Source organism: Cercospora beticola, chromosome 5 (assembly GCF_033473495.1).
Source record: "Cercospora beticola chromosome 5, complete sequence".
Lineage (NCBI taxonomy): Eukaryota > Fungi > Ascomycota > Dothideomycetes > Mycosphaerellales > Mycosphaerellaceae > Cercospora > Cercospora beticola.
Genome location: NC_088939.1, coordinates 1,624,330 through 1,649,548, shown reverse-complemented (window position 1 = coordinate 1,649,548; position 25,219 = coordinate 1,624,330). Strand labels below are relative to the sequence as shown.

Sequence of the window (25,219 nt, the reverse complement as noted above, 5' to 3'; positions counted from 1 at the left end):
CACGCACTCGCATACCACCATGTACTGAAGATTCAGAAGAGAAGTTGCATCAACAGGCCAGCCCGAAGCCAAGCCTCGCCGGAGTTGGAGCCGAACCGATGGACCTACCATCGACATCCTCCAAAGCTCACCAACAACAAGAACCGCCTCATCAATTGACATATGTCGCCATCAAAATCCACTCTGACAACTTATCAGCCTGGCGTCTGACATGTGTCGCTGTTGGCGGGACTAAGTTTCCCCATTACCATTTAGGGCAAGTGATTCCACCCGGATTTTCCCTTCGCTTCGGGATGCATTGCCAGGCTCACAGGCCCCAGCTCGAAGCTCCACGACTCTGCAACACCCGCGATGATTCCGCATTCCCCTCTTTTGTATGCCAATACCGTCCACGACCAGCCAATGCTGCACACGACTGGCAGCGCAATCCCCAGGCGATGCGGACCTCTCCCTGGTCTCATTTGCTGAAGGGCCCCCACCAGTCGTGTCCTGCGCTCTCCTGGGAGGTGTTCGGATACGCGCAAACCCCGCCTTGAGGTTGGATCCCATATCCTTGTTGAACGCTGAATGCTCTCAGCACTACATATTAGAGCACGCCCGATTGTTCCGCTGAGGGGAGGATTTCTAAGTACTGCGTTTTCTGTTCATCTTTTCTGCTGACCTGATTTCTCTGCACGAATCTCCTACCAACCAAAAACTTCCCAAGTCTATCGAGCGAGCTTCACTACTACAGCACAGCAAAAATGTCCTACATCAACCTCCACCCCGACATCAACAACGGCTTCACCAAAGGCGACCCCAACTTCAGCGGCGGAACCCTGCAATGCCACTGCCGCTCCGACCCCGTCAAAGTCCAAATCACCGGAAACGTCGCCCACAACCACGCCTGCGGCTGCTCCAAATGCTGGAAACCCGACGGAGCCCTCTTCTCCATCGTCGGTGTCGTTCCCGTCGACAACGTCAAAGTCGTAGCCAACGCCAACAAACTCTCCATCATCGACCCCAATGCCGCAATCCAACGCAATGCTTGCAAGCAATGTGGCGTACACTTGTACGGCCGCATTGTGAAGGATCATGCTTTCAAGGGTTTGGATTTCATTCATGTGGAGCTCAGTAAAGAGCAAGGATGGCAGGAGCCGCAGTTTGCGGCTTTTGTGAGCAGTATTATTGAGCAAGGTTTTGATGCGGGTAAGATGGATCAGGTCAGGTCGAAGTTGAAGAGTGTGGGGTTGGAGCCTTATGATTGTTTGAACCCTGGGTTGATGGATGCTCTGGCTTCGTACACGGCTAAGTCAAAGTAAGTGTTACCCTACCCCATTGAGTTGCGTTGTCTTTCGCTACTGAAAACGCGGGCTTATACTTTGGGGCGTTTCAAGGCTGACTTCTGGGCAAACCCAGGCTGTAGAGGAAGAGACCAATGACCAACGACCAGTCGAGAGTGAGGGCACACCCACTGATGTGAGGGGATGGGGTTTGCTCTGGAGGTGGTTGGGCATCACGAAGACACAAAAGCCAAAAGCAAAGTTGTGAGATCTGAGGGTTTTGCTATACTCTGGTGTTGTAATTGGCTGTACGAAAACTCATGCTGTTGTGCCACCCCTCGACTCCTCTCACCACGATGCATAACATGTCGCCTCTGGCCTTGTGTGCCATCTCGGTTGGACACTGTTCCAAGTTTTGATAGATGCGTCAATTGAAGCTCAAACCCTTCGAGGAGTCGAAACTGCTCCACCGCTCTATCCGTCCTGTCTAGTGTTCGGAGGTACATTGCAATAGCTGTGGATACGCCAATTGGTGTAGCCATAGCTATACGTTCTCTTGTTCGGGGCCCGGTCAGAAAAGGAGCCTGCCTACAAGCATCGCTGTATTAGCAGCTTTCGCCATCTCAGGCAGTTCTGCGACTCACTCCATAGAGCCCGCATTGTGATGTGATCATCTCGAATTGATGGCTTGCAGAAGTCACAGCACATTGCGGACCTCTTCCAGCACAGTTAGCAGCGATGTTCTTTTGTCGTGCTAGGATCACTGCTAGTCACTTACGGATGCCATTGACAGTAGAAGACGACAGTGTCCCCGACGTATGTGAAGATACTTTGTTGTTTGCCTTGACAAACTGCATAGAAATCATTCACTGCCTTGTCGGTTTGTTCCTTGTTTATCATGATGTCGTCACAGCCGATTCCATGGGCACGAGCATCTAGATTCGAGCCAGTCGCTATATTCACACTCTGGACAGGAGATGAGACAGCTATGCTCAGCACGCCGGCCAGGTACAGGAATTTAGTCGCGCAATTGTGCATTGAGAAGGAGGTTGCGGAGTTTTGAGAGTGATCGAATATTTCTTGAGGCTAGCATCTGAAGTAGTAGATCAAGCCGCAGCTGGTGTCAGGAGGCCACAACAGGGCGCTGTTGATGAATCCGACCATGAGTATGATGCATCGCGTGATGGCGAGTCATCTCAGCATCTATACGTCAGTTGATACCGGTCAGCTGGAGGTGCAGAACTTGAAACAGTGTGATTATACGGATCGTTACCTTTGTGCGTGGCATTGCTTGATTCCCGTCTCACAGGTCATCACAGTGAAGCCTCGGAATCCAGCATCGTGTGTAGGACAGCGCATTACGAGACATTACTAAGTGCTGTCCATGTATACCTGCGATCAGGGGCACGAGTCCAAATATTGACGTGCGAGCTGCGAGTCGCGTTGTTCTTCTACGATGCACAGTGTTGCAAATTGCACGGTTGCACTACGATGTTGATTTGTGCAAGAGCGACATAGTCACACTGACCACCACTTCTTCATTCCAACTTCCTTGGCGGATATGGTTGTTGCACAGATGTTCTTTGCTCCCTTCACCGGTCGGCGTATGGTCCTTGTTTTCCTTGTTAGCTCCGTCACACGAACAACCTCAACGGCCACGCACGACTCCTGTGCGTTCAGCTCGTCATTATGCACGGAAAGTTACACTCGTGATCGTGCGCTCAACCCAGGCGCCGGGCACCGAGAACGCTGTGCTTTGATCGAAGGCATGAATCAAAACAAGTGTACCTACCGTACGCTACGCTTCGCCCCCCAACGGTCTACACGAAGCAATCGAATATTGCCAAAATTGCGCGTTTGTCTTCGACTGCCCTCTAGTAGACACGCAAGAACCAGAAACGAAGAATTCAACGTCAAATCAATGCATCCACGAGCGCTGCTTCAGCTGCTTTGTTCGAGTTCCCTCACGCAAGCAATAGCGCTTGATCAAAGAAGTGCTGATCAAGCGAACACTCGGCGTACCACATGTCCCCACGGAGGCTATTTGGTTTACAGCACGCGAGACGGTGGACCATTATGCGTCGGCGTCCTGGGCATCGGTATCGTTGCGTCCATAATCGTGCCTCTCGATGCAGTTCTCGTAGCAGTCATGAAGAGGATCTGGTCAAGCAATGCGCCTGTGGCAATCACAGCCGAGATACCATCTCCCGTCAAGAGCCGTCGAGGGACTGTCCAGTTTGTATCAGATGTCCAGCTGGATGCCCATGAGGTGACGGTGGATGCGTTTGAGGTAGAGCTTTTCCCGGGCTTCGATTACCACGACTCCATAAATCCCTACTCCGATGAAGACTGGGTTGGATCCATCTCTTCCATTATGAAGTACATGGCTCGCCACCAGCTGGACTGCGTGCAAAGCATCCTTTATGGCAGCGACACGGACTACGAGAATCGTGTGACAGTATGGTTAAAGACCAATGATGGGGCGAACCATAGATCTTGCTAGAACTGGAATGAGGATGACGAGCCAGAATTGCATCGCTCCGCGTGTGGAAAATTGCAGCTCCTATGAGTAGCAGACAGAATGCTATTTCTTCGCGTGAGACGCTCGGACAAAAGCCGCAGTGAAGCAGCTGGCGCCGTACACGTGAGATATATTTGGCAAAACATGAAAGCGTCTAAGATAGGCCTGACCTCGTTTATGGTTTGTAATTCGAGTTCTTGGAGAAACTCCTGATAGTACTTAGTGCGCGCCATCTACCAATTCTCTGTCAGCAGGCAAAGGCTACTGATACATGCGTTCCAGTCTTGCCATGCCACGCAGCTGCTACCAGCCAAATTATGCCGTAATACTCTGTCCATTGCGGAAAATGTTACTGCTGTCATACTTCGCCTTGATCTGCTTCAGCTTCTCCACATTACCTCCCCAGTAGCTCTTGACCGGGTCCGTAAGCGCATCATCAACGTAACCAGCATAAGCACTATCATCGACACCTGGAACCAGGGACTGATACTTCTCGTTGACCTGGGTCAAGAATTCCTTCTGTGTAGCACTGACCGCTCCAGCGAGATTGACAGTGTAGCTTTGCAACCAGATCAAAGCGTCACGGTGCCAGTATGCAGTATCATCTTGAGCTGGGTCGTTGATTGCTCCTCCACCAAGATCCCAGATGACGAACCAGAGAAGCGTGCCGCGGTCGGTGGTGTTGCTGAGGATGTATTCGACGACTTCTCCAGTGGTCTGAGTGGAAGGCAGTGTGTCCTCGGTGAATTTGAGGGATTTGGAGTAGAAGTGAGTTGGAAGATGGGAAGTGAAGAGGACGGAGAAGAGCTCGGAAAGCTTGGCTGATCCGCTGCCGTGGAGCTGGAGGAAACCTGCCTCTTCGACTTGGTCTACGAGTTCGACGATGGTCGTGAAGTTGATGTTCAGGAGCAGAGGTGCCAGCTCAGTGAGCGTAGTCTGGTTGCTGAGAAGGTCCAGAACACCGGAGGAAGTGAGGTTGCCAAAGAGGGCTTGAGTGGTGTTGGCGGGCAGGAAAGCGAAGGCAGCACCAAGGAGAGTGCTGTTAGTGGCAGTTGCTGCCTGTTGAATCGCTGTCAAGTTGCCGGTCTCGATTGTTGGAAGGATCTGGAGGATGCCTTGGAAGATGCGGTAGATGTCTTCGCGTGGGAGACTGATGATGGCATCGAGGAGTCCAGCGTCATCGAGGATGGTAAGCAGGCTCGCAGCGGCCGTGACATTCAGTGAGTCCAATGCGTTGAGCGCATCGCTCGTTGGGATGGCATTCTGGGTAAAAGCATCCAGACCGACGCGATCAAGATCCTCTTGAGAGCCGAAGTACGATCCAGTAATCAGGACGAAGCCCTCCCAGATGTAGACAGTAGAGCCAAACTCCCGGGGCAAGTTCTCGTTCGAGACAATGTCCTGCCATGCAGACACGACAGACGCGAGGGTCGACGCATTACCTGGGATAATGTACGAGTATGAGGTCGATGAGACCACTGGGACTGTGTCGATGGTGATCGAGGTAACGATACCAAAAGACCAAGCAGCACCACGTACAGCCCAGAAAAGGTCCTCGTTCTCATCCTCAGATGCTTTGACGATTTGGCCATCCTTTGTCACCACCTCGACTTCGACCACCTGATCAGCGGCAAGACCGTGTTGGCGGGAAAGGGGACCCAGTCCACCAATAGCGAAGTGACCACCTGTACCGATAGAACCGATACCACTGTAAGCAGCGGTGCGGTTGGCCGATTGGAGAGCTGTGGTGAGTCCAGAGAGCAGGTTTCCAGTGCCAAAAGTGAGTCGGTTTGCAGACTCATCATATGAGGTTTGGTTAATGTTGGCTAGACGGATCGAAAGCGAGCCGTTTTGTCCTCCCAAACCGAAGTTCTGCCTCATGTTAACTCTGGTTCACATACGTTCAGTCATCAAACATACCAGGTAGCTGTGTCCTCCGGACAGTGACTGTACGGCCACGCCCGATGAGCATGCGCATTTCACCAAGGCTGCGACTTGCTCCGCGCTGGTTGGGAAAGCGATCGCAGATGGAGTGTAGATGTGGTCCAAGTTGTAGACGTTCAAGGAGGTGTTGTAGTTCGCTCCGGTTGGTACAGCATAGAGCTGAGCATTGTTACCCACGGCCTGGGCCACGCAGCTTTCGAACTGTCCCGGCTGGCGGGCAAAGACTCTGGCATTGGCATAACCGCCAAATGCCACTGCGGCAAACAGCGTGGTAGCTAACATGGTGGCAGATGAGAATACGAGGTGTCAAAATGAATGAAACAGGGAGAATGAGCGTGGTGAAGCAGAAATAGTAAAGAGAGTGTAGGGTGTAGACAGTAGAGTTTGTCAAGGGAAGGGCTGTGCACACGTTGATGTCCTTCACCAGCCTCGCATTCCGTGTCAGTAGCCATGCGTCTCAGCCAATCTTGCGATGTTGCGCGGCCTGGTCCTGAGCAATTGCACCTTCATGCTGAGCCTGTCAACTTCTGGTGACTTGAAGGACACAGCGTGTAGGATCCGTCCGCTGAGCAGATTGAAGGCCGGCAGTAAGGTTACATACCCATGTCGACCATGCGCAGAGGTGCCAAGAGACCAGGGCATAGCCAGGCTAGTGAGGCTGCAATGTCGGCACTGGCAAACACCCTCAATCCGAACGATGGGGAGTAGGCTTAGATCAGATCCGTTCGGCGAACAAGCCTCCTTCACTTCTTGACAAAGAGTCTCGACTGAGGACAGCCGGGCGAGGTGGAGGATGAGATGGATGTCTGGAGGAGCCTGTGACCATTAGTGTGTACGAGAACATTCTTTTGCCATGGCGATTATCCTTGATCCTTGCTCTAACTTTCCGGACTCTCACTGATCCTCAATCGGTTTAGTGAACAGTCCATAATTATACATACCATGCCGAAAGTCCCAATCGTGTCGCAAACCAAGTCGAAAGCTCGTTTGGGCAGTATCGGCTGACAATCCGGTTCAGAGTCCGCCACTTCAGCGAAGTCGTCAAAGACCACACGTTCTCAGGGAGATTCGAGGCTTCCCAGCTCACAAGATTAGCTATGGCGAAAAGGTTCAATGTAAGGGATTCTGTGAGATGCTAACACCTGAAATTACAGTATTTCAAGGGAGCACACCTGTCTTCGGAAAGAGAAGGCATTCTCCGCCTCTGAGCCTGGGAAAGAGGCGCGAGCGCGCAGCAAGTACTACCGGAGACACGATTGCTCAAGTACCCTCTGTCAGCAAAGAGGTATCTCAATACGCCCCTTCGCGCTCCTCCCAGCCCGGTTGCGGACTTGCCTCAACAGAGCCATATCCAGTCTGAATCTCAGGTCCTGCAACAAGCCTGAGTCCATCAATCTTGGCACCACCCTGGTCGAGCGCCCAGAGGCTCACCGCCACATAGTTACTGCCACGGTGGTTGAAGATACCTTCCGGCACCGGGAAGACATCTTGAGGGCCAATGTTATGCACGTACTTGCCGAACTGATAGCCATTAACGTAAATTTGAGCACGGTATGCCACAGTAGTCTGATTGCCCGATCCAGAGGTTCCGTTGGAAGTAGCATTGTTGAAGGAGAAGGCGAGAGGAATGTCGTAACCGACAGGGAAGTCCAGATCAAAGTTTGTGGCGTAGAACGCGACACCTGGGGCTGAGAGACCTTCAGCTGGGCCGCCACTTGACTTCCAGCTGTCGATTGGTGCGCCTGGAAGGTGGTAGCCTTGTCGTTCAGCGTAAAGTCCGCCTTCGTTGCGAGGCCCACGTGCACGATCTCTGTACGACTCGCCACCAAGGTTTCCTTGAACTTTCCATTTCACGTCAGACTTCTGGTGGCCAGCAAGAGCAAAGTCCAGGACTCCTCGAGGCCTCTTCATGGTCGTCGCTCCAGCCTCACCATTCTGGTCAAGCCCTTGGTTGTCCAGAAGTATCGTCAACACGGTGTCTTTTCCAGCTGTCGTGGCAGGCAAGTTGTATGTGGCGTTGGTATTGCTGTATAGATCTGCGCCGACGAAAGAACCCACGAAAGTGCCATCGAGCCACACAGAGTGGCCGAAAGCGGAACCACCTTGAGTCCACAGGAAGACAGTAGACTCATTTCCTGATGCAGTAAAGTGTGCTCGGAAGATCAAGGTGCCAGTGTGGTACCCGTAGTCACTCGCGTACAACGATGTCGGAGTCGTAAGATTTCGATTAGTGTTGTTGCTGTATGTCAGGTCTGCATTTAGCCACTGGCTATCGTCATAGCTTTCTTGGACTTCTGGTAGCGTGTCGAGTACTTTCCAGTCTGCAGTAGCCAAGTCAGGTACTGTATAGCTCGGCTTCTCATACTCGGCTGTTGCAGACACAACGCCAGCACGGGATTGCTTGAAGTTGATCTCCTTGCCGTTGAAAGTCAACTTCGAAAGTGCTCGCGGAGCGCCACCGATCACTTTGATGGGAGTAGTAGTGTTGAGATCGCCGACCAGATGGAGTGCATCGCCTTCGACAGTCGCGTTACGAATCAGATATCCAGCTTCAATGATAGGCGCAGATGGGTCGGGAGTAGGACCTGAGTCCGCCACCCAGTAGTTGTAGGCGCTGTTGCGGTCGAGAATGTAAAGCGTCAGGCCACGACCGAAATTGACAACACGCTTTTCGGGGTTGGTCTGGAAGCTCAGGACAGTCGCACCATTCTTGTTCTGAATTGTCACGTCAGGTCCTTCAACCAATCTCGCATGCCCACAATCCGAGAAGGCTAGCTCATTGAGCTCGTTGGGCCCGGTGTAGACCACCAGAACGCGCTGGTTGCCGTACGCCTTCCAGGTGAAAATTTCGGCAGTGGAGTAAAGCAAGTTGCGTCCACCAACGTCGTAGTCGGTGACATAGACCTTGGAGTCCCGGCCATTCAATGTCAGCTGTCCGTCCAGTTGAGGAATCGTAATGTTGCCTTGACTCGTTGGAAGCGTGATGCTGTAGGATGTTGACTCATTGGTGTTATAAGAGGCATGTCTGACAACATAGAAGTTCGTTTTGTCACCCAGCAAAGCCGTTGTAGCGATGTCGCCATTCCCAGTGTAGGAACCGTTCGCATAATCATTGTCCTGAGCCACAGCCGTCAAATATGCCGGCGAGGCGGAGAGGAAACTTGCTTGAAGCTTGGCCTGAGAGTATTTCTCCCTCGATACCAGTCGCTCCTCGGTGATGACGGCACCGTAGTCGTAGGAAGTATAGCCACCGGGATGGCCTAGATTGCCCCAGTTCGTTCCGCCGTAAGCTATTGACAGCATCAGCAGGAGTACAGCATATCCGCAACGAGTTCAAGTAGTGTAGAGATGCGGTCCACCGGCTGCACTTACTCATGTAAATATTGAATATGGTGACTCCGAAACTGTACATGTTCTTGTAGAACACTCTCTGGTATGCGGAGTTGACGAGTTCGGCACATTGTGCAAACCCAAGGCCACCCCTGAGCTCGTTAGTTTGTCGATTGATTATGTCACTCGAGATGCCACGACTCACCATGGATCAAAGGCACCGCCTTGGAACTCAATGACTGAATACGGTGTACTTGGGCTCTGGTTGCGATGCAAGTCGCCCCATTGTCTAGGCAAGGCGTTATCGGGCCAGACTTCCGGGTTGGCGCAGTCAAAGCCAAGGGGATAATTGTCGTGTCCGTAAATGTCGATGGTAGCATTGTAGAGAGGGGGAGGGCCGGGTGCGAAGTAGCCGTGTGGGTACGCATCGTTGCTGATCATCGGTACAACGATGCCATTTTTTCTGTATTGATCCTCGATGTACTGCCTGTGAAGAAGAGCATTAGTGTCGTTGAAGATGTATGCAGAACCGAGGACTGCTGCCCATACCAATATACAGAGTCAGGAAACTCGGGCGTATCTTCCACAGCCTGCGAGTACTCATTCTCAGGCTGAAGCAAGATGACAGGCCCACCGTTGGTGATCTGCGCCCTCGAAATGATTCTCGACATGCTCGCAACATAATTGTCGGTGGCTTCGAGGAATCGCGGATCTCTTGTCCTGAGCTTTGCCGGGCTACGTGCTAGCCAGCCTGGAAAGCCTCCACCTGCTACCTCAGCATTGATATATGGTCCTGGTCGGGCAAGAACGTAGATGCCAGCCTGTTGTGCAGCAGCAAAGAAGGGCTCCAAAGCAAAGACTCCTTCAGCTGAGAAGTCACCTTGCTTGCCTTCAAGTAGTGCCCAATCCCAGTAGACGGAGACACCATTGTAGCCGAGAGCTCGGATCTTTTGGAAGACGTCTAGCCACAGACCTGGAACCGGTAGGCGGAATGGATGGAACTCTCCCGAGTAGAACAAGACACGCTTGCCATGGACAAAAAGCGAGTGCTAATAATGTCAGCTGCCATCTATGGGAAGGGAAAGATATGCTGAGCTCTCACTTCGTCCCACGTCACGATATCTTGCAAAGGCTCATTCCTTTTGTAGGGCTTGATGAGCATATTAGGCTTGCCGCCGACTGCCAGGGCGGCAGTCTGGACTGCCGCAGCAGACAGCAAGACTGCCTGACATAGCTTGCCAAACAACATGTCGGATGGTGATGAGGAGAAGAGAACCTACCACACACAACTGCACTTACCTCTGGCTATTTAGTCCATGGAAAGCCGTCTCGCGCTCGCTGCGTTACGCTCCGAGATGCTCATCACATCCACCGCATTGCGGATGTCAATTGCCCATCCAGGAAAATTTCGATGCTGATCAGGCACCAGAGCAATGCTGTCGTGATACAGGAAGCTCGTGGGATGATGTAACTTGCAGCGGACGGAAGAATAGCTTGCCATTGCTTGCCTGCAAGGTTCCCCGCTACGCATGCAGGACAATTCTGCGCCCTTTCCGCGATTGGTATGGCGTTGTGGCACGCGTGGAGTGAGATGAGGCGATCAATTTGCGGGCGGAGGAGATGGACGGGTGATGGCGGTGTTGTTGTGAGAGGAGTCAGGAAATGCTGACAGCGAGATCGGGATGTGGAGACGGCTCGGCAAAGAATGGTCGCGAACCGGAAGATCTCAACTTCACTCTTCAATATCGACAACGTCACACAAGCGGCTTCTCTGCCGGCTGCCGAACGGACTAGATGGTGGCGCACACAAGCAATGGCAGAAGACCTGGGTTCGTGAAGCTGTGGCTGATGAGGATCAAGAAGGTATATCTCTCGACGAAAACCGCATAGCTGTCTCTGAGGCGATTACACGCTTCTTCGCACGGTGTTCTTGAGATCTGGTCGTTGTGGTCCGGATGCAGGAATACAATGTGTCTATCTGCCACCAAATATAAGTCTAATCTATGTCATAACACACTCTCCAGCGTCGTTGTTACATGAAAGCCCTCTCCCTCGTCTCCCTGACCTCACTCGTCTCCACCTCATCCCCCTCCAGAGCCCTCCTCAAAAACTCCACAATAGTCCTTACATCCTCCTCTCTCTTGGGAATCTCATGCCCTCCATCAAATCTCAAAACCTCACCCTTTTCACAAACCCTCAACAGCGCCTCACTCCTCTCACTCCCCACCAAAGGATCTTTCTCACCCAAAACATGCAACATCGGGATCCCAATACCATCCTCATAAATCCCGTCATACTGCCGGAACCTCGCTCTAAACCCCGAGAAAATGATCCCCGCTTTCAGGCGCTCGGGTTCCTGCTTCAAACCCAACAACTTCAACAACGGATGTTGCTCTTCCTCTCCCGTCGTTCTCCTTGACAACAACCCGCATAACATCCCAGCCAAACAAGCCCCCTGACTAAACCCCCAAATTGCATCAATGCCTTCATCTCCTCCCTCTTTCCCACTCTCTCTAATCCACTTCCCTAATTCCTCAAAACTCTTCTCAATCCCCTCGAATTCTCCTTCTTTCTTATTCTTCCAATCTGGATCTTTCGCAAACCACCAAGCTCGATGTCCACTTTCTGCACTTTCCTCGTGAAGTCCGAAAACGAATTCATGCCATGTCGGGTCCATCGCCATGCCGCCATCGGAGTCGGAAGAGGAGTATTTGACTATGTGAGGACCATTTGCGAAGAGAAATTCGTATTCGTAATTTGAGTCTGAAGATGCCAGATTCGGATCTTGTGGGGGAACATAGGGAGAATGACCTCCGAAAGCAGAGACGAGACGGCGTAGTTGAAAAGCGGAGACATGGGAATTGGAGGTAAAGCCATGGAGACAGAGGATGCGGAGTTTTTGTTTTTGCTTGCTGCTGTTATTATGGCTCATCGATGCTGTTGTGGACGCCATGATGGATCTTGTTGTTCTTCTGGGGAGGATTTGTTGAAGTGCTTGTACGCGCGCCAGTGGGCGCATGTCCTTGTGTTTATCCTTCAGTCTCGGAGGTCGTCTTTATCAGGTCTTGGGTTCGCTACTATATTGTCTCGTGATGCTCCTGGCCGCGTAGATTCTTGTTTTAGTGATCCAGGACAAGCCGAGGTGGCAGTATCGGCAATGTTTCGGGGCACCATCGGAGTTAGCCTCCAACAAGTTCTCTACAGGCGTTGGGTGCACTACAAAAGAGCAACTATGAACTCACAACATATGGGACTGGGAAGCTTGCAGCGTGCACGCGAATAGGTGGTTATTATAGAGAGGAAAACTCGTGATAGACGTTCATCTCATCTTATAGTAAACATACACTCTCTTCTATGCATCTACACTTTTTTCACATGCAAATGCTCATTTCATCTACGCCTCTGCCTTCTCCGCACTGTCGTCCTCCTCTGCTGCCTCTTCCACCTTCGCCTTCTCCTCTGTCGCCTCCTCAGCCTCTGCAGCCTTTCGCGGGCCCCTCTCTGGGAATACGTCATTCATCAGCTGAGGCAGGAACCTCTCCAAGCGAACTTCTGTCTCATCCCAGAGCTTCTTCTGCAAGTCTGTCCGCTCATCATCGCCTTCCACAGGCGGCGGGATCATGTACCCACCCGAGCCCATGACCAGCAAAATATTCTTCAAGCTCTCCGGCACAGCTTCCTCCAGGATTCCACCGTCCCGCTGTCCACTTCCCATCAGCCGCTCCATGACTTCCAATATCCCAGACCAGAGCTCCGCAACACCAGGCCATTCCGAAAGCAGGACGAGGTAGTGTAGGAAGATCTTGCACAGAAGCTGTGCTGCTTGTACACGAGTCTCGCCCATGCCAACCATATCGGTTTGGTAGACTTCGGGTTTCAGGAGTTGTTGAATCAGCGGGAAGAGCACTTCCGAGAAAATGTTAGTCCACTCGGTGTGATCGGGCGAAGCGAGCTCGGGAGAGAGTAGGCATCGCTGTAAGCTGGAAAGAGACAGCTGCCGAATCTCGCGACAAGGATTTGTGGATTGGGTAGCAAGGCAGCGGAAGACGGGGGACCAGTACGTCTTCCAAGCTTCTTCCGTTTCGAGCTGCGATTGCTTGATGAGCTGAGGCACCCTTCCTGCCAGCTGCGAGACTAAAGAAATGGCACGAGCACCACGGACGACGGCTTCAGGCTTCTTGGGCTTCTTCTTCTCAGGCGTCGTCTCCTCTTCTGCGTTCTCGGCCTTGCGCGAAGGCGGCTTTTGCCCTCTTCGTCCGGATTGTGGATACGCTTCCGCACGCGCGGCCTGTTCTGCACGTGCGCCAATGCTGCCAGCTGTAGCGAAGGCATTGAGTAACGCCACGCAAGCTTCGTAATTGTCAGGTGTTATCGCGGCATTCGGGCCATCTGATACACTCTCCGCGATCTGAAAAACTAGTCCAGCAGCATCTGTCTCACGGTGCAGATTATGCACGATGTTCCAGAAGTCTGGACTTCCAGCCAGCTCATTGCGAAGTTCTGCTTGAGGGCCGGAGATGCATCCGTATATACCCTTCAGGATTGGTAGAGCACACTGTTTGAGTAAGTTTTGCGGAAAGGAGGAGATCGCGTGCAGGACGACTGGGGCTCGAATGTACCCGTGGTCATTACTTGCTCGAAGCAGACTGAGCAGGTAGAATACCGTTCGACTCAGCGCCACTGGGTGTAGTCTGTCCGTATCGCGGGTCACGCTGGTCAGCGCCTCGGCGACTTCTGGTCCCAATATCGTGATGGTTTCTTCGTCGCGAAGCGCAAGTATCGTGCCAAGCTCTAATACGTACACAACAGCGGGGTTGTATGCAGGAGGCTCGTCCCGGACTTTGGTGCCGTTGCCTCGCAGCGGTGTAGGCGCAGGCAATTCTGGCTTCACTGCGATGACTCTGGGAGAGTCTTGTTCTGGCAAATGTGAGAGCAACGACATGGTCAGGCTCTTGAGACTGTCAATCGGCAACTCGCTGACATTGCCCAGGATCTCTTCAAAGCGACATGCATTTATGCAGTCAACCGTTGTTAACGTGGCCTCGATTTCTTGATCGTTCGGCTCCGGAGGTTCATCGTTCATCACGCTGCTGACATAGCTTGTGAAAGCGCTGAACAGCCCAACGTCATTGCTCTTATCATTGCGCTCGATGACCTGGGCTGGAGACTGTAGAGGTATGGGCGGTAGATCCAGATCGCGGGATATACTCGTGAAACTCGTGGGCACAAGAGAGTTGACGAAGAGATTCACAATGATGCGAACAATCTGAGTCCAGCCATCCCGAATTGTGTCTTCATGGCCGTTGATAATGCGGAAAAGGACAAGAGTTGCCAGCTGGGCCTTGTGGTCTCTGCCAAAGTCGACTGCGAACTTGCTCACCATAATACTCTTGCCACTTGCTTGGACTTCGGTATTCAAGCTCGTGCTTGGAGGAGTCTCCGTTGCGAGTGTGCTGATCTTGGCAAGGCTCAGAATGATGTGATCAAGACATTCCGAAATGCCATGTCGTGCGGCGATTTGAGCACACTGGCTGTAGCCAGCGATCACTCTCTGGAAGACGGCATCCTCCGTAGCTGACACGAAAACATAGTTGAGTGTCGCCACGATAGGTCTCCAAGTCGCAGCAAACATGTCCGCATCGTAGATATTCGTCTCGCAGATCACCAGGTTTTCAGCAGTATTGACCTTCATCAACAGCTCCTTCCACGCATGCTCAAAAGCGTGCTTGTTGTCATGCTCTTCGGGCAGAACGATTTCGCGAGCTTTGATTGCTTCATAGATCTTGCGCAAGAACTCTTCATCAAAGTTCTTTCCACCGTTGACGCCACGGAGGTTGCGCTGGAAGTCCTCAAACTTCATCCGATTTGTTGCCTTGACGTTGGGATTGTACTGGTCGGTATTCAACATGATGATAGCGTACGTCAGCACGAATGCAGCGTCAGTGTCGATAATTTGTTCCGGCTGGACAGCCTTCATGTACTTCTCACAGAAGACTGTCACGATCCGTTCGATCAGCGCAGACTCTCCAGGAAGACGGAATGAGTTGAGCAGCTGCCGCAGTGCCTCATCAACACGAAGGTCGCCAAAGTCGAACAGATCCATGAAAGCGTCAAGAATAGCCTCGTTCGACTTCTTCGAAATGAACTCTCCAAGGACTTTCTTGTCGATCCGTGTGGTACCCTTCAGGAAGCTTGTCACAGAGTGCGGATCGTTTGGATCTGCAATGATGCCAGAAGCGGCCAAGAAAGCGATGCCACCCTTAGGGCTCTCGTTGAACTTGGTCGCGCCACGTATTATGACCTTCTTCCGCTGCCGCTGCTCTCGCAGCTTTTGCACTTCGGGCAAACCAGTAGTAACAGGCTCGTCATCCATGCGCTCAGCAATGAACTGCACAAATCCCAAGAGAGAATCCAAACAGAGCGGAGGCACGTTGGTCGTGCTCCAAGTTGCGGAATCCGGGAAGGCATTTCTTGACAGTAGTCCGACCATGTCTGTGCAGAGGTCACTTCGATCGGTCTCGCAGTCGTAGTTGACGAAGAGCTCTGCCATGAAGCTTGGTATTCGAACAAGACCACCAACACTCTCCACCATCGCTTCTCTCGCATCTGGTTTCCTCGAGCCTCCTTCCATACCCAGCTTTTGTCGATCTCGAACAGGCACGGGTGTAGAGCGGCCGCTCGACGGGACATTGTTGCCCCCGGGCGTCGAAGGCTGTGGTCGTGTCAAGGTCGGGGCGTGAGGCACGCCCTGATATAGTGAAGGATCAATGTTTGGCTCTTCGGGTATGGGTACTCGAGGATGTAAGCACGCCACCACGTAACTCAAGAAAAGTTCTTGCTGGAGCTTAAGCACACTTCGACATGTTGCAAGCAGCGTTCCCGCCACTCTGAGCGACTCATGTAGAATTGCAATATTCTCGCTCCTGACCAGCTGGAACAGATTCCGGCACAGGGTGTCCTTCGCTAGACTGGCCAAGGAAGGGTGGTTCGCGATGCTGGGCCCGGCAACCTCCAACGCGACGTTGACAATACGCAAGGCCATTACTCTGAGCGTGTCTGTGCGTTGTCGATCATGCGGGTCCAGTAGATCAGCTAGCACTCTGAACAGCTCCCGAATACTCGGAAGCCCATAAGGCTTGACATCAACATCGTCCTCCGGCTCTTCTTCTCCACTTCTTGAGCTCAGATCAATCTGACTGCTGTTCATGTCCGTACTCGGTCGCGTATCCGTGTTCGTCCCAGGTACATCGAGCGTCAGACTCGACCGTTGCTTCTTCATATTATCAGGCCCAAGATCACCATTGGAGTCAATCTTAGCGGCCTCCATCTCCTCCGGGCCCAGCTCTTGCTCCATGTCTCCAACCTCGTCACCCTCAAATTCTGCTTCCAGCGTCTTGAGCCTGGTGAAGATGGTCTGGCACATTGTGACCATGCTAATTTCCGCGCTTCTTCTGAGAACCTCGGACATCCTCAAGTGGCAGCAGATGGAGAGCGCGCACTCCATCATCTCGCACACGGACTGGTCTCCCAGCACTTCTCCTGACGCCCCACATATCATGTCCTCCATAAGCTTCAAAATGCGTAGGAACACAACTTCGTCCGAAGGAGAGTTGTCGCCCTCGAACCGACAATGGGTAACCGAGCTTGCCAGCAGCTGCATGCCTTGGGCGAATTTAGGGCTGTTGGGACTGATGACATTGTATGCCAGCATCTTGGTGATGGCGATCAGAGCGAGACTCGTAATGGGCGCAGTAGTGCTGCTGGATCGTATGACCTGGAGGAAGGGATGCAGTAGGTCCGGCGTAGCAATCGTCTCAATGTCTCTAACGCCCTTCAGCTCAGCTCTCAGCTTTGCGAACCCGCTCATCAGAGGATTGTCCTGTAGTGACTGGCCCTTCTTGCCGCGCAGACCCCATCGCGAGGTGTCATCACCACCTCCACTACTGCTGCCATTGTTGTAGTTGCTGAAGTACGGCTCTATTAGGTCAATCTTGCTGCTCGCTCGCGTTCGTTCCCGCTCTTGGAGAGTCCGTTGCGCTGTAAGGTCGGAGGAGGTCGTTCGCGAGTGCGTCGAGGAGCCGAGAATGGACGATATACTCGAATGTGCCCAGCGCGCATGCTTGCGCATGGCCGAAGTGACGGTAATGCATTCTGTCACGACTAGCGACACTGGGTCGACAGCTACCGGTATTGCAGCCATGGAGGCTGTCATTGTGTTGTGCAGGACTCGACAGGAATTCGATGGCCTGTGAAGATGGCTTTACGTAGCCATTGGCGATGATGTCTGCCTGCTCAGAGAAGGATTGTGGCAGGAAGGAAGTTATTGTTCTTCATACGTGTCGTTTCGTGCCGCTATGCACTGTCTCTCCACGGGGTCGATGTGATCGACACAGCTGCGGACAACTGGAGTCTGCCAAGAAACCACACGCGACTCGACTCGAGTATGCATGTGCTCTTCGGCATATTGAGCAGCCAGCCACAGCACTTTCACATGTTGGAAGATATATGCAAAATGCTGCTACATTCACATCAAGACTGTGGTTTGAAATGTTACGTCGCAATTCAGATGCTGCTTCAGCTGCCTTGCTCCTGCTTTACGACCTATACGCTACACCACATGCTTTCTCGCGCCATCAGTCGCTTCGTGAATCCTGGCGTGCTTGCACACCCAATTGAGGCCTGCCATGACAAGGCGTGTCGCCCATTGGCATGCCTCTTGTGCAGTTCTTTGTGGTAGCTTTGTGCAGCTGTCCATTATGACCGAAGTTCGAGTCTGGAAAAAGCCTCCTGATACTACAGGGCACGTTTCGTGAGAGGCCCTGTGGGATCCGGAATTCTTGCTGTACGGCTATGCCAATCCCGGCCGTACTTCTCCTCTTAGGGTATGACAATGTCATCTTCCTACCCGGATACCGCACGGCCGCCAGCTGTCGGCGACAGATCACCAGGCAAAGGAGCGCATCACTGTGCAAGTCTTTCACATCTCTCAGCATGTCTCTCCCACGTACTATGCCGGGCGCTCTCATTATTCCCCTCTCCTAAAATCCCTCCCCGTTCTCCCCTCAGGTGCCTTCCATTTCGCTTTCCCTTCCAACAGCGCCTTCGCCTGCTCCCGCATTCTCTCCCTCCTCTCCTCATTGACCAACTGATCTCTATTCTGCCCCATGTGCAGCTCCTGCCACTTTGTGTTTTCCTTCTCGACGTCATTGTTCTCCTTCAGTCCCCACTCTACATACCCGTCGTCGGGCTCCTCTGGCCAAACGAACGGCCTCGCCAATTCTACTGTCATGAATTTCGTTGCTCGGGGGCGATGCCATCGCTTGAATGCGGGTCTAATTAGGCCTGGACGACCGGATTGTACGCGTGATTGTTTGACATAGCTGCGGACGGAGAGGATCTCGACGCCGTATACGTGGAAAAGATAATCGCGGAGGTCGAGTTTGGAGAACCAGAGTGGAACGTGGAATTTGGCATTATTGGCGGGAAGTCCGGGGGTACGAAGGAGAGCGATACTGACGTCGGGGCTATGAGTGGATGTCAGTTGGGAGAAGGTCCTGAGCTGTGCTATGCTGTGCCTTCGTACATAAAGAGCTCTTTGGCTCCGACTTTGAATGATGCGAGAGCCATTGCGGCGGCGCTCGTCTTGGATCGTCTCTCTTCTCAGTATCAGGGGCCGGCGCGCTTATCTTCTGTCAATTGCGACGACAACGAGTGTATGAAGACGGGAATGCGATAGTTGTGGGCTGACTGTACGTGTGGTTGTATCTCATCAAGAAACCGCTACGGAGGTCTTGCTACCAACTCCGCTTCCGAGAACTCCGAAGTATCCCCGGCTTACCTCTTTCCTCGGACATCACGAGGCTCTCAACAATCACTCATCTCAACTACAAGTATTTGTATCGTTATTGATGTACAGCTATGCCGACGCGGCCCAGTATCGCACGTTCGCTGTCTACACTCTCTGCCTCCAGCGCTGATAGAGAGTTCTTCAACGAGCCGTACAATCCGCTCTACAACCCGTTCAATGCCAAGCCGATTCTTGTTCACCAGTAGGCCAAATCGTAGTCATAGTACAGGGCTTGAATAGTGCGTGCTAAAGTCTTCTTATAGACGTAATACTCGGAGCAAAGCCTTTGGTGCAAGACCCTTTCTGGGGCCACTACTTTTCGATAACAATGACAGTGATGCGAGAGACCACTGCGCTGCTGAACGAAGTACGTAACATCCTGTCTTGTCCCATATCATAAGCTCTTGTTCTCTATTTGGATCATCTGGGATACTCTTGCCGAGCACAAGTCACGGACTGGACGTTCATGTACCAAACTAAGCCCCTCGTCCTCAACAATTGGTCTTGGCTGAGTGGGAAGAAACGCAAGTCACACTTGAGAGTGTGCCGGTTCGAACACGGAAGCTCACGTCCAGTTACGAGGAGTAATTACTGCCTTTCCGGCTGGTTGCATGTTGCTGAGTCCCTCTTGCCAAGGTTCATTGTTTTGCCACAGGAGCGTACTTTTTAAGGAACATACACCACGATCCGGTCTCAACTCTTGGAACAGTAGACTTTGCCTAGCAAGAATTCATTTACACTGTGCACTGCAGCCCCGCGGCCCACGCTGCCTCCCAAACGCCAGCATCTTGTCTCCATAGCTTACCTCTTCACTGCTAACACCTTTTCTCCCACAAACAGCTTTCCTCTCCTGGCTCCGCCTAGCAGTCTACATGGCCATAGTCAGCATCGCCATTCTCATATCCTTCCATCTCCACAACCAACCCTCGAAACTCGAACGCAAGATCGCCCTCCCCTTCGGCCTACTCTTCTGGTGTCTGGCGGTCGCTTGTCTCGTCTCCGGTCTCAACAACTACATCAAAACTGTCAATCGATATTCACGAAGGCAGGCGTTGGTTCAGAGTGGTTGGGGCACGCAAGTTATGTTCACAGTTGTGGCATGCGCGATTGTGGCGGCTTGTGTATTGTTTTTGAGTATTAATGTCGAGGGTGGGAAGAGAGGAAGCGAGAAGGCTGTTCTATTTGGTGGGCTGTGGTAAGGCTAGCGGAGGAAAACCGGAAGTGCGATGACACGAAGATATGACTTATGATTAGCAGCAAGTGGTGGCGCAGTGTTTGTAGAGATGTTATATTGTTAAGTATTGACAGGGCCTGCTAGCCCGTGCAGCAGTCGAACTCCGGCTGTGATGCGGTGCGTGTGCCGGACTGCGGAGGTACAGCATATACGCTGTCACCTCTATCTGTGCATGTGTCGACATCGAGCCTGCCGAACGATGCCATAGTTTTATCGGTCAGCTCGTCCACCTTGACCTTTCCGATGCCAGGTCATTCGGAGATCTGGCTCAACTCGGCCGCTTCAATGCTGTTTCCGCTGCCATTGGTGACCAAAACAGAAGACATGATCATGCCCGCAGTATCTCGCCTTCTTTCAGTCATTTTGCTTTCTCTCGGCCCGCACTTCTTAAGCCTTCTTTCATTAATCGCGTAAAGAACACCTCACAAGTCCAGCAATGCCCAGGTCATGTCATCCACTGTCGTGTAGACTTTGCCCAGCCCCATCAACTCATCACCAGCCTTGTACACCTCTGTCAATTCCAGTCCCGTATTCTGCGCGATAACTTGCGCATGTAATCCTTCATTCGTCTGCGGTGTAGCTCTCAAAGCCTGCAGCACCTTTCTAGCCGCCGTCGATACGCCCGCAAGATCACCTCCTCCACCTCCGCCTCCGCCATTCGTAATTTGCTGTTGTCCTCCATTCGCCTGTCCTCCTTGCTGTAGCTGGTCCACTGGTCCCTTCGCGAAGTGCAAATGTACCACCGTCGCCTCCAGCAAATGGTATGCGATCTCATTATTATCCTCGATCGCGCGAATGTACTGCGCTCCGACATGTCGCTTGTTATTGAACTGCTTTAGTCTGCCCCAGACTCTCGCGTAACCTTGCTCCACTGGCTTGTCTTTTCTCACCATGCCGCCTGCCTCTTCCGCCGCGAGTGTATCTGCATCGACCCAGACTTTGACTTCGATGATACCAGTGCCATCATCGAGTTTGTAGGTGACATTGGTGGTTTGCGCGGAGATGTTACGGATCTGGCCAACGAAGGTGACTTGTGTTGTTTCTGACTCGCCGATCATGAAGTGGTCGGCATCGGGGTGAGGGTGATGAGCATCGAGGAGTTGTTTGATCGTGACAGGACGGAGTGTATCTTTGCCGTAAGTGCGTTTGTTGGATGCGGAGTTCTCGTTCTGCGAGCCTGGCATGAAACCGCCGCCGCTGTTGCCGCCTTGAGCGCCGTAGCTGGTGGTGCTGTATCCATAGTCTAAGAATTGTTAGCGCTAGGTGGTTGCGCAAAAAAACCAGACTAGCATACCCATTATTGCGATGTTGTGAGACTTAGCGGAGCGGTGATGAAGGAAGAGAGAGATGATGTCCAGATGGTGGGGTGTGTTTGCCTGATCAATTTACGAGAGACGCGACTTTGCACGCGTCGCGTCGACAGGGATCACGAAACTTTATTGGCCACGCCCAACCATTTCTTCAACTTCTGTACATCTATGCAAAATAGTGCTATCTCCACGCTCTATCTCCATGCGAATGCCCGTGAGGACCAACTTTGTGGACTCCAGGTACAGCTGTATGAACTCCCGGAATCTGAGGACCCCGCCAAAATCGCTGAATTTCTTCCAGGATTTCGAGCCTGTCCGGCGACACAAGATAGCCTGCTTCTTCTTTTTTCGCCGCTTTCACCAAATCAAGCACTTCATTTTTCTTCTTGTCCTCTGAAATTTTCAGCATGACGTCTCCTGGCTGGAACACATTATCTCTGTACTGTGACTCGAGCCCAGGGGCTTCCCTAAATGAATCTTGAGTCACGTTTTGCGCAGTAAGCTGTGGCTTGGCTATGTTTGAATCATCTGTAGAGCTGACCACGGGCTCGACTGAATTAAACCAACGTGCGGGCAGCAGCATTGTTTGATTGCGGTAGAGAAGCTGTGTGGCATCGTCAGTGGCGAAATCCACGAATATAGGCAGTCAGACTGTGCAGGAAACTGACATGTCCGGTCACGTATTGTTGAGCACGTCGATCAGATCCCCTTTCGAATTGAAGACGTGGCTTGTTCTCGTAATAGCTCATAATGCTGGATAAATATCGGGTGGACCATTCGTTGACGCGAAGGAAAAAGACGTCCGAGTTGAGACCTGCCCAGTCTCGAGTGACCAAAGCGTTGATGTGAGACAGATTCTTGCCATGAGGGAGGAAAATGTCAAGGGGAATGTAAGCGTTCATCAGGATAACATCATATCCGACCCAACTATTGCAGCATATCAGTCGATTGAAACACCAACGAGCAAAATGCCGCGTACCATAACCACTTCGTACGCCGATCTTTCGGCTTCTCGAGCTCCTCTAGCATGATTTTCAACAGGAATGAGTACTTGGACCAGAATTCGCTTTTGAATCCGGTTGAGAGGATCTTCAGCCCATGTCCATGATGCTCCGCGTGTTGCCTTTGGCTATGCAGAGCAGCCTTGTATCGTACATCCTTGGTACGGCTGCCGTACATCATTGAGACTTTGGTGATTTCGGAAGCCCCACCCTGCTTGTAAATATCGGAATACTCATACTCGTCCTTGGTCTGAGCCGTGAAAACAGAATTAGAGGCCGGATTTTTCAGAGACTCTGGCGCAGCAATGGCATCTTGATCCGTGGTGGGTGAAGAGCTGATCCTAGTGACTTCGACGGATTTGAAGACCGTGCTGATGCAGGAAAACACAAGCAATATGAGCAGGATATTCCGCTGCACGGTCGGATCGCCTAGAAGCGTAGTAAGTCTTGCCATCTTGGATGCCCACTTTTGCCACGAGGCAAGAAGTCCGTGCGATGCTGGCGTGGGTATTATATTGCGCAAATCAGGTCAGGAGAAGGATCATGTTGAAGAAAAATGCGCCCCTACATTCTGATGGCGCTACCGACTCCTTCGTTGGTATTGCACCATCCAGCGCCAGCCAACACGAATACTGATGAAAGGTCTTTGGCGAGCATCTCAGGGGCTGGTCGTGCCATGTGGCGCTCGTTAGGTTGACAAGCGCACCTCTTTTTCAGAAAAGGATGCCGCACTGCTCGACACATGTCGAAGCGAGCGAGAAATGTACCGCATCACATCCGCTCACGAAATGGAAGCAGATTGGTCTTCGTGGCTCGGTCTTGCCTGTTTGTCAGAGACGTGAAGTTCTACAGTCAGATGTGTTTTACTAATACTGTCGGAGTGTCGGCCCGCGACTCCTCTGTGAATCGACTTCTGCCCGCCCGGCCCGGTAGTCCTTGCTGCCATGTCGACGAGATAATAGCCACTGTCACCTGTTAGCAATCTTCTCACTGTGGGTGCAAGAAATCATGCGAGAAACGACAATGTCCGCGATGTCACTTTTTCGTACTTTTGCTGCGACCTCCTGTCTGTGCGTCAGTTTGATTGCAGTCAGTCAGCGATCAGGGTTGGATCTCGGCGCGGCGCGTCAACAACGCGTCTTCGGGCAGAAGCAGAACCTCGCACCATCCATACATTTCCACCCACGGGCACCATCATAACGAGCGGAGTATTCACAACCCGTAGTCTAATATCAGGATGCCGAGAGCAAAGAGGCCACTTGCTGAATCTGACCCCAACGTACAAGGATCAACCGAACAGGCAGCTGAGAATAACAAGCCCAAAAGACAACGCGTGAGTGCGAAGTCGCAATTCGAACAATCCTCCTTCACTGGCAACTACGAATACGTATGCATCAGCAAGCCTCCATACGCATCCGAAAAAGATGACGACGATGACGAGGATGAAGACGAAGACGGAGACGAAGAAAGCAACTCCATCTGGGGCAAGCCGGCTTCTGAGCACCCAGAATGGAAGTGGATTATGCTCAAGGAAAGTCTTGATATGCTCGGTGCTACCTACCAGGCCACCGACCATCGTGACCCAGACAGCTTCGACATGTATGTATACAACGACTTTCTCGGATATGGCATTATCGAGATCATTGAGAATATGGTGAGTAGCCGTTGCGAAGAAAGTGCTTCAGGCGTTTGAAAATACTGACGTATTGAAGGTTCAAGCATTCAACAAGGAGCTCAAGCCTCAGAAGGGAAAGAAGTACAATTATCAGCAGATGTGGGCTGTCGTTGCCACCTTGGCTCACTATCTGAATCGAGACCTCAGCATGCCCTGGATGATGGTGGATGATGGCGATAGATGCGCGCGACTGAACTCGTTGATCGGCTGCATGATCTTGACCATGCTCAATGAGCTCGATCGCATTGGACAGCTTACTTCAGACTCCAAGTTTCGAGACCTCGGCCATGTCATGGCGCTCTACCTTCTCTGGTCGACATCAGCCAATGAGACCACTATCGAGTTCTCGGAACTCTCCGACGTAGACGATGCTGGTGAAGAGCCAGAAGATGTCGACTGGCAGGAAGCACTGGTCGCCTATGCGGAGAAGATCAACATCAACTTGGCTGAGCAGGGCGTTTCCGGCATTCAGGGCGTATTGGATGGTATCAATGCAGCACCTCTGGACGGCAAGGTAAAAGCCGAACGATGGAAGTGGACACCACTGGTGAGTTAAGCTGTGAACATGTCAGAGCAACGTACGTGCTAAGTTGTTTATCCAGCTTCGGGAGTATCGCACGATGCACGGCTACCGTAAAACTATTCTTGCTGGTTCTGCTCCCCTTATTGGCGGCGAGGAGTTCAACATCATGAAGATGAGCCGCCAAGAGCGGGCTGACTATGCCTTCGATAAGGTGGACCCTCTTGCGCAATTCACAGATGAGGAGATCGCGTCGGGCAAGCTTACGCTGCAATGAATGCTCCATCACCTGGTCGTTCGGCTGATCAATTATCATTCGAACATGTCGGCCTCTGATGTCGTCGAGCTCCCCACACAAGCAGTGTCTCAGCATTTGACTACTGTATGAAGGCCCGCAAACAGAACATCTCCATATCACAATGGCGATCATCGCACCTGACTGACGTGGCTTTGTGGACCTGGGACTATCGGTGTCACTTCGGACTGGATCTCCCTTGGGCTTCACAGGCGTACGCGACCAGAACGGCTATCGAGCCGTGAATTCTCACGTGCATAATCAGAAATGCCCTTCGAAT

The 25,219-nt window shown here is 52.2% G+C and overlaps 11 protein-coding genes across 11 annotated transcripts; 4 read left to right on the top strand and 7 right to left on the bottom strand.

The window, feature by feature from the left end:
• Positions 1-743: 743 nt before the first annotated feature.
• Positions 744-1,405, top strand: RHO25_007907 (uncharacterized protein; the record flags this gene model as incomplete). Its single annotated transcript, XM_023600074.2, has 2 exons — positions 744-1,297; positions 1,399-1,405. The coding sequence occupies 2 exons, from the start codon at positions 744-746 to the stop codon at positions 1,403-1,405; spliced, it is 561 nt and encodes a 186-aa protein (XP_023449804.1).
• A 2,006-nt stretch (positions 1,406-3,411) lies between these two features.
• Positions 3,412-3,765, top strand: RHO25_007906 (uncharacterized protein; the record flags this gene model as incomplete). Its single annotated transcript, XM_065602997.1, has 1 exon — positions 3,412-3,765. The coding sequence occupies one exon, from the start codon at positions 3,412-3,414 to the stop codon at positions 3,763-3,765; it is 354 nt and encodes a 117-aa protein (XP_065459069.1).
• A 333-nt stretch (positions 3,766-4,098) lies between these two features.
• RHO25_007905 (uncharacterized protein) lies at positions 4,099-6,009 on the bottom strand (the record flags this gene model as incomplete). The annotated part of the gene is made up of 2 exons (XM_023600073.1): positions 4,099-5,655; positions 5,704-6,009. The coding sequence occupies 2 exons, from the start codon at positions 6,007-6,009 to the stop codon at positions 4,099-4,101; spliced, it is 1,863 nt and encodes a 620-aa protein (XP_023449803.1).
• A 1,008-nt stretch (positions 6,010-7,017) lies between these two features.
• RHO25_007904 (uncharacterized protein) lies at positions 7,018-10,306 on the bottom strand (the record flags this gene model as incomplete). The annotated part of the gene is made up of 5 exons (XM_023600072.2): positions 7,018-9,017; positions 9,100-9,209; positions 9,263-9,544; positions 9,607-10,106; positions 10,160-10,306. The coding sequence occupies 5 exons, from the start codon at positions 10,304-10,306 to the stop codon at positions 7,018-7,020; spliced, it is 3,039 nt and encodes a 1,012-aa protein (XP_023449144.1).
• Positions 10,307-11,089: 783 nt separating this feature from the next.
• On the bottom strand, positions 11,090-12,010 carry RHO25_007903 (uncharacterized protein; the record flags this gene model as incomplete). The annotated part of the gene is made up of 1 exon (XM_023600071.2): positions 11,090-12,010. One exon carries the CDS (start codon positions 12,008-12,010, stop codon positions 11,090-11,092), a length of 921 nt encoding a protein of 306 aa, XP_023449145.2.
• A 441-nt stretch (positions 12,011-12,451) lies between these two features.
• Positions 12,452-17,269, bottom strand: RHO25_007902 (uncharacterized protein; the record flags this gene model as incomplete). The annotated part of the gene is made up of 1 exon (XM_023600070.2): positions 12,452-17,269. The coding sequence occupies one exon, from the start codon at positions 17,267-17,269 to the stop codon at positions 12,452-12,454; it is 4,818 nt and encodes a 1,605-aa protein (XP_023449138.1).
• An 813-nt stretch (positions 17,270-18,082) lies between these two features.
• Positions 18,083-18,684, bottom strand: RHO25_007901 (mitochondrial 54S ribosomal protein uL23m; the record flags this gene model as incomplete). Its single annotated transcript, XM_023600069.2, has 2 exons — positions 18,083-18,581; positions 18,641-18,684. 2 exons carry the CDS (start codon positions 18,682-18,684, stop codon positions 18,083-18,085), a joined length of 543 nt encoding a protein of 180 aa, XP_023449139.1.
• Positions 18,685-18,975: 291 nt separating this feature from the next.
• On the top strand, positions 18,976-20,103 carry RHO25_007900 (uncharacterized protein; the record flags this gene model as incomplete). The annotated part of the gene is made up of 3 exons (XM_023600068.2): positions 18,976-19,106; positions 19,168-19,271; positions 19,745-20,103. The coding sequence occupies 3 exons, from the start codon at positions 18,976-18,978 to the stop codon at positions 20,101-20,103; spliced, it is 594 nt and encodes a 197-aa protein (XP_023449136.1).
• Positions 20,104-20,560: 457 nt separating this feature from the next.
• On the bottom strand, positions 20,561-21,595 carry RHO25_007899 (uncharacterized protein; the record flags this gene model as incomplete). Its single annotated transcript, XM_065602996.1, has 2 exons — positions 20,561-21,381; positions 21,586-21,595. 2 exons carry the CDS (start codon positions 21,593-21,595, stop codon positions 20,561-20,563), a joined length of 831 nt encoding a protein of 276 aa, XP_065459068.1.
• A 34-nt stretch (positions 21,596-21,629) lies between these two features.
• On the bottom strand, positions 21,630-22,903 carry RHO25_007898 (uncharacterized protein; the record flags this gene model as incomplete). Its single annotated transcript, XM_023600066.2, has 3 exons — positions 21,630-22,052; positions 22,117-22,375; positions 22,428-22,903. The coding sequence occupies 3 exons, from the start codon at positions 22,901-22,903 to the stop codon at positions 21,630-21,632; spliced, it is 1,158 nt and encodes a 385-aa protein (XP_023449142.1).
• A 783-nt stretch (positions 22,904-23,686) lies between these two features.
• RHO25_007897 (uncharacterized protein) lies at positions 23,687-24,921 on the top strand (the record flags this gene model as incomplete). Its single annotated transcript, XM_023600065.2, has 3 exons — positions 23,687-24,103; positions 24,162-24,671; positions 24,727-24,921. The coding sequence occupies 3 exons, from the start codon at positions 23,687-23,689 to the stop codon at positions 24,919-24,921; spliced, it is 1,122 nt and encodes a 373-aa protein (XP_023449143.1).
• Positions 24,922-25,219: the final 298 nt, after the last annotated feature.